At 22.5% G+C, this 13,910-nt stretch overlaps 2 protein-coding genes across 2 annotated transcripts; one reads left to right on the plus strand and one right to left on the minus strand.

Annotated features, from left to right (window-relative positions):
* On the plus strand, positions 1–9,591 carry LOC129608333 (chromosome transmission fidelity protein 18 homolog). Its single transcript, XM_055519792.1, has 15 exons — positions 1–197; positions 282–885; positions 979–1,147; positions 1,200–1,411; positions 1,467–1,825; positions 1,881–2,103; positions 2,159–2,275; positions 2,330–2,432; positions 2,519–2,667; positions 2,733–2,967; positions 4,640–4,815; positions 4,942–5,075; positions 5,158–5,408; positions 9,220–9,280; positions 9,390–9,591. The coding sequence occupies exons 1-15, from the start codon at positions 125–127 to the stop codon at positions 9,488–9,490; spliced, it is 2,967 nt and encodes a 988-aa protein (XP_055375767.1). The 5' UTR covers positions 1–124; the 3' UTR covers positions 9,491–9,591.
* Positions 9,592–13,040: 3,449 nt separating this feature from the next.
* Positions 13,041–13,893, minus strand: LOC129608518 (uncharacterized). The gene is made up of 3 exons (XM_055520069.1): positions 13,659–13,893; positions 13,381–13,562; positions 13,041–13,263 (listed from the first exon to the last, which is right to left on the minus strand). The coding sequence occupies exons 2-3, from the start codon at positions 13,481–13,483 to the stop codon at positions 13,046–13,048; spliced, it is 321 nt and encodes a 106-aa protein (XP_055376044.1). The 5' UTR covers positions 13,484–13,562; positions 13,659–13,893; the 3' UTR covers positions 13,041–13,045.
* Between the last annotated feature and the right edge of the window lie 17 nt (positions 13,894–13,910).

Genomic DNA, 13,910 nt, shown 5'->3' on the forward strand with positions numbered 1-13,910 from the left:
TAAAAATGAAAAATAAATAAAAATTTTATAAATAAAATAGAAAAGTAGTTGGGATATTAAGTACAACTAACAGAAAAGTAGTTTGACATATTTTTAAATTTACCAAAAAAAAATCAAACAAAAAATGGATCAGTTTCCTACCGAGGAAGAAGAATTTGAATTAATGTATCAAGATGAAATGGAATTACTCGAAGAAAGTAATTGTTTTTAATTTTGTTATAAATTTTTTTTTGAAAAAAAAAAAGGTCGAAATAGTTTTTAATCACACACAAAATTTTTAGTCCACGATGAAGAAGTCTTAAATATTGATAAAACCCAGCAGCATCCTCAATCCAATAATTTTGCACCTAATACTTCAGTTCAATTGAATCAAACCCAAGAAAGTTTACTAAAGAGTCCACAACTTTCGCAAATATCATTTGGAAGTGCGAAAAACTCTAACAAGTTAGTTAATGTAAATAGGAAACTTTTTAATTCATCAATAAATTGTGAAGCCGCTAGAGTATCTTCCACTCCTATTGGGAGAACAGAAACCCATAGAAATCAAAATGACAAATTTGCTCCATCAACGTCAATTATTGTTGAAGAGGAAAATGGTGAGCCAATGGATGTATTTCAGGAAATTCAAAATGTTGGTTTAAAAAAGAGACGTCGCTTAGAAGATTTATTTGGTGATATTCATGATATTGAGCGAGAAGAATATGAGGATCCTGAGGTAAAAAAATTTAAAATCGAAGAAGAAAGGGATATGGAAATGATATCTAAAATTCTGGAAGCAAGAAAAAGGTGCAGAGAAATAAAAAATCCTTTGAAAAAAGACAGCGTAGATAGACTAAACGCTTTACATGAATTTAAGAAGAAAAATTTGTCTTATACAATACCAAAGTACGTATCGTTTTCCTATTAGAATCAATTAATACATATTTAAGGTGGGCTTTTAATAATTCATTATAATTTTGTTTTTAAATATTATTTCAGTTGGCCCTGTATAACCGTTGTAAAAAATGATTTAGAACGTATTTATGTAAGAATGCACTCTGAGGATTATGAAGCAAAGGAGATTGACGAAATAAATGTTTTTACAAAAGGATACCGTGGTTTATTAGGTGAATCGAAGGAAGAAATTTGGAATATAGCCAGAGAATTGGTATATTTATTATTTAAATCCTATTTGTTGTTCACATATTTTGCTTTTTTAGACATTAAAACGTATGACTGCAAGCGCTGGAAATTGTTCTAATGAACAAAATGGAAATATCGTTGAATATTCAGAGCATTCCTTATTAAATGATCAATGTTTATGGGTAGATAAATACCGCCCGAAAAAATATTTAGATTTGCTATCTGACGAAACAACTAATCGTAGTCTTTTATATTGGCTTAAGATGTGGGATAAAGTAGTTTTTGGAAGGTAAATTTTTCTAATTAATATTGTTACAAGAAATAAGAAGCTAGCTAATATTTAGAGAGTTCGGTAAGAAGGCTTTAAATGGAAAGTTTGAGGGTCAGCAACTTAATAGTTTCAATAAGAGAACGGGAAAGTTTGAATCTACAGGTGGATGGAATAGAAAAACAAAACAAAATTTAAACATAAATTTGGATAGCCATGGAAGACCAATGCAAAAGGTAGCATTACTTTGTGGTCCGCCAGGCTTAGGGAAAACTACCTTAGCTCATACTATTGCTCGTCATGCCGGATACTGTGTGAGAGAGTTGAACGCATCAGACGATCGGAGCCCGGAAGCTTTTCGTTTAGCGTTAGAAAACGGCACACAGATGACTTCAGTTTTAAACGAAGACAAAAGACCCAATTGCATAATTCTTGGTATTTTGATTTATTAAATGATTTTGTAAATTTAAATTGAGATGTATTTTTACAGATGAAATTGATGGAGCACCTTCTCAATCTATAGATTTTCTAATACGTTTTACAGCAGATAATTATACGGTTAAATCTAAAAAGGGTAAAGAACATAAAAGTATATTAAAAAGACCAATTATTTGCATATGTAATGACATGTATGCTCCAGCATTAAGGCAATTAAGACAAGTAGCATTTGTTGTTAATTTTCCGCCAATTGAGTCGTCAAGGCTAGCAGAAAGGTAAATTTTGTTTTTATGTCGTTTTCATTTATATAATAATGTTTATTACATATAGACTTCTAGATATTTGTAAGAAAGAACATTTAAAAGTAGATTTGGGAACATTGTTGGCTCTAGCGGATAAATCTGGTAATGATGTACGATCGTGTATATCAATGCTACAGTTCTATAGGTAATTCTTTTTGTACTTCACTTTCACATATAGCTTAAATATACGCTATTCCAGTGGAAGCAAGAAGAACTTAACTTTAATTGATGTTTTGAATGCCAATTTAGGCCAAAAAGATAGGCACAGAGGTCTCTTTGGCATTTGGTCAGCAATATTTCAAGTAAGTAATTTTTTGTTTTTTTTTTCTTTTTTTTCTATTTGCTATAATTCAAGCATATAAATTATTCTATTATTTCAATTATTTAGATTCAACGTCCTCAAAAGCAATTAGCTAATACAGAGTCGCGGAATTCACCAGAAAATGATCAACTAATGGTCACTATGACAAATATGTCTTTAAGTACTAGAGTTAAATATATATATGAAATTCTTCATATGGCAGGAGATTATGAAAGGTATGGTGGAAATTAAATTTTATTTACACATTTTTTTTTTTTTATAATATTTCGATTATTTTAAGATTAATGCAGGGTGTTTTTGAAAATTATTTATTACAAAAAATGCCGGATCCAAATTTAGATGGGGTTTTAGAAGCAGCCAATTGGTTTTGTTTTTCAGATTTATTACAAACGCAAATTAATCATCTCCAAAATTACTCAATATATCCTTATTTGCAATTTGGTTTTATAACTTGGCATTTATTATTTGCAAGTTTATCGTGGCCTAAAATTACTTTTCCTAATAAAGGATTTGAGGTAAACAAAAAATATTTCAAAAAGAAAAATTTATAAAATTTTTATTTCATAAATTTGTTCAAACTCATAAATTGCTTAATTTGTTAATAGAATATAAATTAACACTTAATTTAAAATAGCATAATATATTTTACTTAATATATTGTGAACATGTGAAATCGTTTAAAGAAACGTTTCTAATTTGAGGAAATTTCATTTTAATTTGAAATATGTACCTATTATAGTTTTTTTAATCGGTCAGTTCCCTTTAGAAATAATTTATTATCCAACATTTTTAATAAAATATGGACTGGAAAATTGACAAAGATCAATTTCGTATTAGAAAATTAATTTGTTTAAAATAATATTCTGCTATACACCATTTATATTTATGTATAAATATTTGTATTTATATACAATAAATAATTAAAACTTATTTTTTTTTATTTTTAATTTTATATGAATTTTCGATTCTTCTGATAAAAAAGAAAAACAAATTTAAAATATTTCATTAAATAGTTAAATACTAATTTTTAAGATCATTTTTTTTTTTAAATGAAGATAATTATGTATATTATGATTTATTTTTGCTTCGAAATTTTCCTCAAAAGAAAATTTTTCATGAAAATTTATAAATTATGCAGTATTTCATTACGTTCTAGTGAGATAACATTTAAAAATGTTAAGAAGAGGAAGCTTTTGTATGTAAGTATGTATTTAAATACATACATTTTTTTTATTTTAATCTCATACTTTAATAATCATTGGGCTTTTTTTGTGCATCTTTAGAGAAAAATAAGAAAAGAGAAAAAATATATGTATTTCCTTTAGTTTATTATATTTTTTTTTTCTAACATAATACTTTATAATTGTTTTTATTAAAAAGCATAAAATTCATATTGAAAATTTTATACTGATGTATGTATATATGTATATATATGTAGCAAAGGAAATTTTGCTTTTCTTTTCATAATATATCCTTTCTTCTGATGTTGACTCTTCAATTGAATGCATTTGCATTCCTCAATGAATAAGATTGGATTTTGTTTCTTTAATTTTTTTATTTGAATAATTTATGAAAATGAGTTTTCATTAGAAAAAGATATAGCTTTTTGTTGGTCACAAATTGAGTTTATTATTTCATTTCAGAAAAAAATCAGAATTTTAAAGAAAAAGTGATTAAGGATGCATTATGCAATTTTGTTACTCAAAGAAAAGCGTTCCTTTTCTTTTTTTTTTTTCTTTGAAAGTATTATTTTTTGTTTATGTGTTTTAATAATTTTATAAAGAATAAAAAATAAGATGGGGTTAAGGTGATTTAAGAAAGGGCATGATTATTAATAATGATGATTATATCTAATAGAAATTATAAAAAAAAATTATTATTATTTAGAGAGAATTTTATTTGAATTGTGAATAAAATAAACCATGATTAAAAAAAACTACTACATATATATGTAAAAAATTTGAATAATTGCACATAATGTGGAATTTATTTAATGAAATATACTTTTTCCAAAAATTCCTTAAAGATATACTTACTTTATTCGAGTATAATTAATTTGAGAACAGATTCTAGTTTTATAATTAATATTATGTTTAAATTTCAATTAATTATAAATTTATACAATTTAGTTGTTATATAAATATTTTGTTAATTTTTTTTTTTAAATTTTATTTAATTCATTTTAAGGTTCATCAAAAATCTACTACTCATAAAATGATATTTACTTCATTTAGAAAGGGTGTAAATTGTAATTCAATTGGTATTGGTACAGGAGCAACTATTTTATTAGAAACTTTACCATTCTTAAAATCTATATTATCACCAAATTTACGTTCAGTTTCTTCACAACTTTTAACAACAAAGTATATAAGTATTATTGTTTTAAATTAAATATATGTATATTGAACATTCATCAAAATGTTTTTTTTTAACTAATAAAAACTTAATTTTTAAATTTAATTTTTTTTTTTATAATTATAATAAAATAGAGAACGTCATGAACTTTCTTCAACTGTTGGGATAATGGTAGATTTAGGTTTAGTTTTTACCCAAACTAAAGCTATTGATGGAACATATCAATATTGTTTGGAACCAGATATTGATATGCTTATTAAATTTCCAGGTGACTTACATTAAAATAATTTATAATTTGGTTTTTTTTTTTTTCAAATATTATTTCAAATTGCTTTTTAAATGTAATGCAGATTTTAAAGGAATATCATTAAGTTATTTTGGTCGTCAGTTGATAGCGCGTGAAGTTGAATTAGAGAAAATGAGAAGATCAGCACCAAAAATAATTAATAATAATAACGATAAAAATAACAGTAAGAAAATAGCATTCAAATCAAATTCAAAAAATATGCAAGAAAAATCACCACCACAAGAGAATTTACCAAATTATTTGCAATGTTTGAAACCGAAAATTAGACAAAGTAAAAAAAATCAGAAAGAAACGGTAAATATAAGATTTTTTTTTATATATTAATATGTAAATATTATTATTTACAAAATATGTATACCTATACATATGTACATATATAGAAACTTTAAACCCCAAATTTCTTTCTTAATAATAAGGAAGAAAATTTTATTTATTTATTGTTTAAATTATTTTTCAATCAAAAACTTTTTTGTTTGAAAATTGCATATAAAAACAATAAATTTCAATTTCAAATTTGATTGAACTTATTTATTAGAAAAGTTTTTTTTAGAAGAAATCTTTTAAAATAAATAGGAAATTGTAATATTGAAATCAAAGTTTTTGTATTATAAGAATTTTGATAAAAAAAAAAAACTTTTTACTACCATCTTATAGTAAAAATTTATTCATAAAATTACGATTATTTTTTATAGTTACTATATAATATGAAATATTCGTATACATATATATATAATATATTGTATTATTTTGCTTCTCATATCCTCCGAAAACTCAAAGTTAATAAAATTAGTTTTTTTAAAGTGTTGAACACATTAAGGTGTTGTACGAATAATATTAAAATTTTATATAGTTCAATTAAAATTTTAAATTATTCAAATATATTTTTTATTTAAGCATTATTTCATTTTAATTGAAAAATTTTTGAATTAGATTCATTTATACATAAATATATAATTAGATGAACACCGAATTGGAATATTGTTCGAGACATATTAGAATTTCTATTTTAACTTATTAGAATTGCCATTATTCAGTACAAATAGTTTTTAATTTTAATATTTTATGTTTTTTCAAATAACAATATCATTTAATAAAATAAATAGATATAAAATCATATTCAACTGAATTCACTGTCAAAAAAGTAATTCTTTTTATTTTAGTAAAAAAATATTTCCAAGTAGAGTCAATTTTTATGCCAAAAATCATTAATTTCTTTTTTGAATTTTTTACTTACTTTTTTTTTTCTATATTGTGTCCTTTTATAAGGATAATTTTCTCACACTTTCTATTTTATCTATGCATGTATATTAAATACTATTATAGTAACAACATTTCTGAATTTCAAATAAAAATGTAATATAATAAAATAAAAACGATTCTATTTTATTACAAGAATATAATATAAATGTTACATTTCATATTCATATATATATATATACTATATAATATTTATATAATAATAGTGTTAAAATATATTAATATAGCTATTTATTATGGAATAGAAGTAGAATAAACAAGTAATCTTACTGGTTATATACTAAATAAGAGAAATGAAAACGGAAACATTTCATTATGCCTTTATGTGTATATATATATATATATATATATATTGTTTTTAAGTAATATTTATAAAGTATTTTTTTTTTAAGGAAAGGGAAAATATAATAATAACAATATAATAAAGGAGGAAAAAAAAAAATACATTTATACGATAATGGTCTTAAATTGTGCGGTACAAATAAATTGCTTTAGATTAGTTTTAGTAGTAATAATTTCGGATACAATTTCATTAAAAATAAAATAATGTACAAAATATTTGTAGTATGCTGTATTATAAGGAACATATCAAATTTAATATAAATTTTGTAAAACTAGGTATAGGATATTACTTAAAATTTTTAGATAAGTGTAATGTTTCAAGGTTTTGTGACAAAATTTTTATGTTTAATTTTAAATTATTTAATGATTACAATTGTATACTAATAATATTATATAATTTTTTAAGATAAGATCTAAGACAATATTATCTGTTATAGTATGTGACTTAATTTCAAAATTTCGTAATTATTTGCTACGAAAATTATGACCAAAATAAAAATTAGTTGGTCACCATTTTATTTTTAAAAAATCTTTTTAATTCCGTCAGACAAAATGTAATCAGACAAAACAGATGATGGTTTTGGTTTTTGTATATACGACTTTAATTAGATTTTGATTAAACCGTAGATTTTGTCTACGTATACGACAACAGTTACTAAGATAATAATGTTATCAAAACCATACAATTTTTTCAATATTGAAATATTATTCCAATACTCTTATTTCATACCACCACATATTATGATAAAGCTTATATAAAGCTATTAAAGCTCATACAAAGCTGATCTAAATAATTATTTATTAAAAAAAAAAATAATTTTATACATATATTTTAAAAAGCAGAATTTTTTTTTTAATAATTTTTAAAAATATTAAAATAGCCAACTGAATATAATGTAGATTGTTTTTTTTTTTCCTATTCTGGATACAATATAAAAGAAATGTAATTGATTTATTTTATTTATAAAGTGAAATGCTATTAATTTATAATATGAAATAGAGTGAAAATCCAACAAAATCCTATAATATATTCCATTGATCCCATAAAAACGAAATCAAATATTGTCTTGTTAAGTTTATACTAACAGAATAATATTGAAATTATTTTTAGTGTCAGCCATCTACCAACATACTTGTTTTAATATGGATGAAAATAATAGAAAAAGGAAAATAAAGTAAATACCATAATCCTTCAAAAGTCAAAATGGGATTTAAAAAAATGGGGATTTATTAAAAAAAAAAACCAAAAACAAAGGAAGAAAAAATATGTAATTTTTCCTTTTGTACGTGTTGTATGAAAACACCTCTGAACAGTACGTTCTCACGAACTGTGTAAAATAAAAATGAAAATGTAATTTTTATAATGTTTACTGTAAGTTAGTTGAAATTTTCTTATGTAAAATATTAAAAGTCATAAAATTTTTACTTTATAATCTGATTCTCTTATAATAAATTGAATATTTCTCTGATAAGAAATTTAAAAATTAAGGTACATTATATTAAACAAACATGTTTAGGTAGTATATTCCACGACAATATTTGTTGGAATTCTCTCTAATGTATTATTCGTACATAGAATACAGATTCCTATCAGTATTACATATAAAAATTTCAAATTACACTTGCTGAGGACTTAATCAAAAAATTGCCTTAAAATAAGATTGAAATTTTAAAATAATTGTTAATGTATGAACAAAAATCGATTTATAATGCATTCAAATAATTTAATAACTAAAATTAAAATGCTAATTTTTAATAAATTTGAATAAATATTTGATGATATTAAATTATAATAATAAATCTAGATATAGGATTATTGAATTTATACACTATTAGTTAAGGTAAAAGCATACGTTATCCTTCATTTCATCCTATAGTGAATAAAAGATTTTTTTTTCCTTTCAATATAACAGTTGGATAGAAATTTCTCAACAAACATAATTAAAAAGTTAAATTGAAAATAAATCCTTTTGTTTTTCAATTCAAGTTTTTATTAGTATAGATAGATTTTACGAACATATATATATGTATGCATACATTTATAAGGTATGATTTTTAATATAACATTTTGTATATGTATTTATACAAAAAAAATTTATGAGCATGTGTATAAAATGTTGAAGTAGAATCATTTTTCGTCATTATACCTAATCATTACAGAAGTATAGCAGTATACATGCATTGTATATAAATATGTATAAAAAATTTTTTGCCTTTTGAATAGATTTAGAAATTTCAAATTCCATTTATTATCCATTTTTATTATTGAAATTCTTCTATTAAAATATTAACAAAAATTTAATTTATATTTAGAATTTTCTTCAAATGTAGGTTTTGTATAAAAATTATAACATTTTTCTCACAACATTTCAAAATAAAAAAATTTGTTTAAGCATCGTTGATTGAGTCTTATAACTTTTCCCTCTTTAAATATCTGAATATCTCATTTTCTTATCAATTTATTTTTCAAAACCTATTGTTATATTTTTTTTATTTTTATTTTCAGATCTCTAAGGATTTCTTTGGAAGAATATGTACAAAATCGGATTCTGCTACCACTGATGAAAGTAAGTTGGCTATAGCAGTCCATAATATATTGTAATATAACACAATTTTTGTTTAATTTAAAAAAAAATTTTGATATATTTAATTTTAAATAAATTTCAATTATTTTAGGAATTTCTGATCCTATTGTCAAAAGTCCAATTTGGTACCGTTATAAGGAAGGATTCAATAATGCTGTACGAAAAGATGTAACTATGGCGGAATTATTGTAATAAAATGGATAATATAAAATTTTTATAGAAATATTGGTTTTGATGTGATTGACTTTTTGTTATTAGTAATTTATATTAAATATACTTAATTTCTTTTATAATATTAATCTTGATTTATTTCAAATTAAAAAAACAAAAATATATTTTTTTGAAATATATATAAATTTGGAATAAAATAAAGATGAAATAAGAATCTTAGTGATTTTTTAGAGAAATGAATAAAGATTGTTTAGAAATCATCTTTTATGCAAAAATTATATAATTATAAATGAAACCTTAAGAGAAGAGCAATAGAATTTAAAATGTTCTTTAAAATTCTAAATATAAAATGTTAGTCAATTCTATCTTTACAAAATAAGGACCTACATGCATACAATTATGGATTTATAGAAATTACAAACTTATTTAAATTACTCAAAATCCATTTTAAATATAGTTTATTACAATTTTATTTACTTTAAATTATATAATAAATTTTAAAAAAATAATATTCAAAAACATTTTTCTCTTGTTAAAAAAACTTGAACATTGTTCTATAATTTAAGAACGTTGACAACATACTTTTGCACATTCATATGCCGATCTAAAACGGTTTTGTAAAGCTTTGTCACATTGATAATCGGATCCAGTAGCTATGAATTGATTACATGTATTTGATGTGCTATTGTAAAAGAATCTTACATAAACAATGTAAAACCAGTCGTCAGCTTTGGGAGGTGGTTTAGCGCAACGGGCTATAATGGAAAAAGTTTTTTTTTTTTTTAATGTTATAAAAATAAATTTTATTTTATTTAAAAATTATATAAAATAAATTTTATATAATTTTTAAATAAAATATTTTTTAATATTATGTATGTACGAAATGACCTACGGTCTCTTCTTGCAGTAAGTCCTTCGAAATTATTACAAATTACAAAAACTAAAAGTAAAACAAATTTCATTTTTATTTTTTTTAAGTTTTAATTCTGTAGGTATCTGTATTAAATAATTTTAAAATCAATAATAAACAAAAATATTTCAATTTCAGAATATTTAAGATCGATAAAAGTATATAAATATATAAGTTTGTATGTAAGAGTTTTACATTTTGCAAGTTCATTTCACGGTTATTAAAAAGTGAATTTATGGAAGAAATTTTATATTTAATAGTAAGTGGTAGTTAACTTCATTTTTCATGCAGTAAAGATCAAATGGAGCATTTTATTACATTTGTAGTAAATATTAACATATTAGTAGTTTGCAAACATATAGGGTTTTACAAAATCTTTTAATAATTCTTATCTTTAATTATTTTGTTCTACCAAGAGCACGAATTTTAACTTGAAATTTTCAAACAAATGGATTTTGGTCTTTTTTTAGTGTGCTTATATTTTCTCTGGCTTTTTACCATATTTTTTGAATACAGCCAAATGATAGTTGTAGGCAATAAAAAATTTTTTCTATAAAACAGAATAGTAAAAGAGAACTTTTTTGACTTCAATTCTAATTTTGATCTAAAAAAATGTTGATTTGACTAATAAAAACTTCGAAACTAGCAAAAGTAAGATGTTTGAAAAATATTTGCTAAAAAACAATTTAAATTTACTGTTACTTTTGGAAGTTCTAAACATTTCCAAGATTTTTTTTCAAGTGCTGCAAAATTGTTTTGGAAAATATCATTATGTTTGTACATATATAGAAAAATATCGAATATTGAAGACATTACTAATCTGCAAAAGTAAACTATATATTCGGTTTTTTTACATTATTTTAATTATAGCAAAAAAGAATTCTAAAATCCAATGTAGAACTGTTAGTATTACAGTATATAGTATGTAGTAGTATAATATGTATGTAGTCTGAATTGTTGAAAATCTCAAGATTTACAAAACCCTGATATCTATATTGCAGTATTATTTCATAGTCTATTAATTAGCGCTTATAAAATAATTTTTACACTGAATTTTGGAATTCAGAGAAGATTAAAATGATAAGTAGAGCAATATGCTATACATTTTTTCTTCAAATTAAATATTGATAAGATTTACAATGAAACTTAAATTTCATTGGTCAGGTCACATTTTGTAACAGATGCAAATAATTTTAATAATTTTATATGAATAACAATTTTCAAATCGATTAAATAAATTACATATCATAATTATATTGCAAATAATATTTATTCAAATCAAAACCATTTCATACAATTATACAATATTAAAATTCAATTCAAATTTGCATATTTAAATAATTTTCTGGTGGTTTACATAATTTAAGGCAATCGTATTTAGTAGGAAAACTATTTTCATTTCCCATAAAAACTATAGCAGGAGCAGCATAAAGTTGACATTCATCTTCATCAATATTATAAAAATATCTTGTTAAAATAACATCTCTTGTCATTCCACTATTGACTTTAAGTACATGTTTTCGGCATCGTTCTAAAAGAAAAATTTTATAATTAGGAAACAATTTTTTTTCTAATTAATTTAAACTTAATTGCATTACCATTAATCATTCTACAATAAGTGATTGTAAACAAAACGAAAAGTATTAAAAAAGAGGCAAACTTCATTTTTGCTCCTGTATCCTTCGTTTTAATTTATTTATTTAAATTTATTAGCACTATTTTTGTTCTAATATAGTTAAATATTTTATGCATACTATTATAAAAATATTTATTATAGGAACATTTAATAGAGTAGTTGCAAATTGCATAAAAAAAAAACATAAAAATTTATGAACCAATCATTGTATGCTAATTTTATATTTACCATAAAGGCATGAGTTCAACAATAATGCCATTAAAAAGAAAATTTTATGGTTAATTTATATATACCAAAAAGTCATGCGCTATATACAACCAATAAATTGTGAATTTTACAAAAGTTGAAGTAGTACTGAATTTTGTTAGAATTCTAGGGATTTTAAACTGAATTTCTTCAAGATTTTCACATTCAAATTTATGTATACTTGGGTTCTATTTTTAATGAAGTTATTTTAATTTGATTAATTGACATTAAAACATGACTGATTTTAAAAACTACAACCATAATATGCTCTCAATTGAAGTTATTGAGGTGAATTACTTAATGAAAAACATATAAAAATAATCTAATATACTTTCCAATCTTAATAGACCACACATGCCGGATTAACCCCCTATACATACATAATATGTATTTCTACTTTTTGAGTTAACGCATGATTAATTGTGATAAATTTGAATAAAAGTTATAATCCTAGTCTTCTCTCTAGCCAGTCAGAAATTATTTCAAATATTTGTTTAAATTTTTCAAAAACTTATTTTTTTTTGTAAATTTTACAAATTGTAATAGTGCTAATTTCAGAACAAGACCTATGTACGTTTCCTTTCATTTGATTTTAATTCTTAAATATAAAATGCAAAACATTCTTAAATATAAAATGTAAGTTTACATTCAAATATATGGAGCTATTATACAAAATTAAAAACTAAAAGACACTAAATTTGTTTTTTTTTTTTAATTTTATTTGATTTTCATAAATTATAACATATGCTAAAATTTAGCTTTATTATTCTTTCATTATTGTTGTTCAAGGATATGCATTCAAACCATAGGGGTATATACCTTTGCATGCTATTTCGCAACCAATTTTTGTAATAAATCTATTTTGTACTATTTTTTCGCATTCGTCATCGGTACCAAATGCAATATATTTAGAACATTTGTCACTTGTTATATTATAAAACCATCGTACTTGTACAATTGTAAAATATCCTGGTGGTCCAGGTAATGGTTTCTTACATCTTCCTAAAATAAAAATATAAAAATATTTAAAATAATTCTTTTAACATAATAAATTTTACATCACTTTACATTTGAATATTGTTATACATATTTATATTAATTTACATTAATTATACATACCATCCTTTATAACAAATTTTTTTTTAGCTGCTAAATTATTAAATATACAAAAGGCACCAAATATAAAAATGAAAGTAATTAATGTCAATTTAACTCCTGCCATTGCAACTGTCTATATGCGTTCTTTAATGATTTTTTTTTTGTTTAAACAGTTTATTTATTACTATAGTGTTAGTATAATACTGAAATAAAATTTTAAATTTTAATAAATTTAAAATATCTTATAAAAATTTTTGAAAAAAATATTTTATGCATAAAAGTAATTAAAAATTTCATACTTAACGGTAATTTAAATTTAATGTTACACTGGAACAAATTAGAAATAAGTTGTTTTATTTCTAGTTCAATGTAGGTCTAATAATAATTAGACATAAAACGGTTGTGTTGTTTGTTGTAAACGTATTTCTTTTTATTGCCTTAAGTTATCGGACCTTCTGTCAAAATATATGATAGATTGTTTGATGTTACAGAGGGATTTGGACAGTTTTAGTAGGTGGTGTCGAATTAATGACTTGGAATTTAACGTTGTA

The sequence above is a fragment of the Condylostylus longicornis genome, unplaced genomic scaffold (assembly GCF_029603195.1).
Source record: "Condylostylus longicornis isolate FDR11 unplaced genomic scaffold, ASM2960319v2 ptg000031l, whole genome shotgun sequence".
NCBI lineage: Eukaryota > Metazoa > Arthropoda > Insecta > Diptera > Dolichopodidae > Condylostylus > Condylostylus longicornis.

Excerpts from the sequence above, each read along its gene's own strand:
- LOC129608333 (XM_055519792.1), top strand. The coding sequence starts at position 125 with ATGGATCAGTTTCCTACCGAGGAAGAAGAATTTGAATTAATGTATCAA. Across the intron at positions 198-281 it reads AATGGAATTACTCGAAGAAA|TCCACGATGAAGAAGTCTTA; the intron begins GTAATTGTTTTT and ends CAAAATTTTTAG. Across the intron at positions 2,104-2,158 it reads TCGTCAAGGCTAGCAGAAAG|ACTTCTAGATATTTGTAAGA; the intron begins GTAAATTTTGTT and ends TATTACATATAG.
- LOC129608518 (XM_055520069.1), bottom strand. The coding sequence starts at position 13,483 with ATGGCAGGAGTTAAATTGACATTAATTACTTTCATTTTTATATTTGGT. Across the intron at positions 13,264-13,380 it reads AAAATTTGTTATAAAGGATG|GAAGATGTAAGAAACCATTA; the intron begins GTATGTATAATT and ends TTTTTATTTTAG.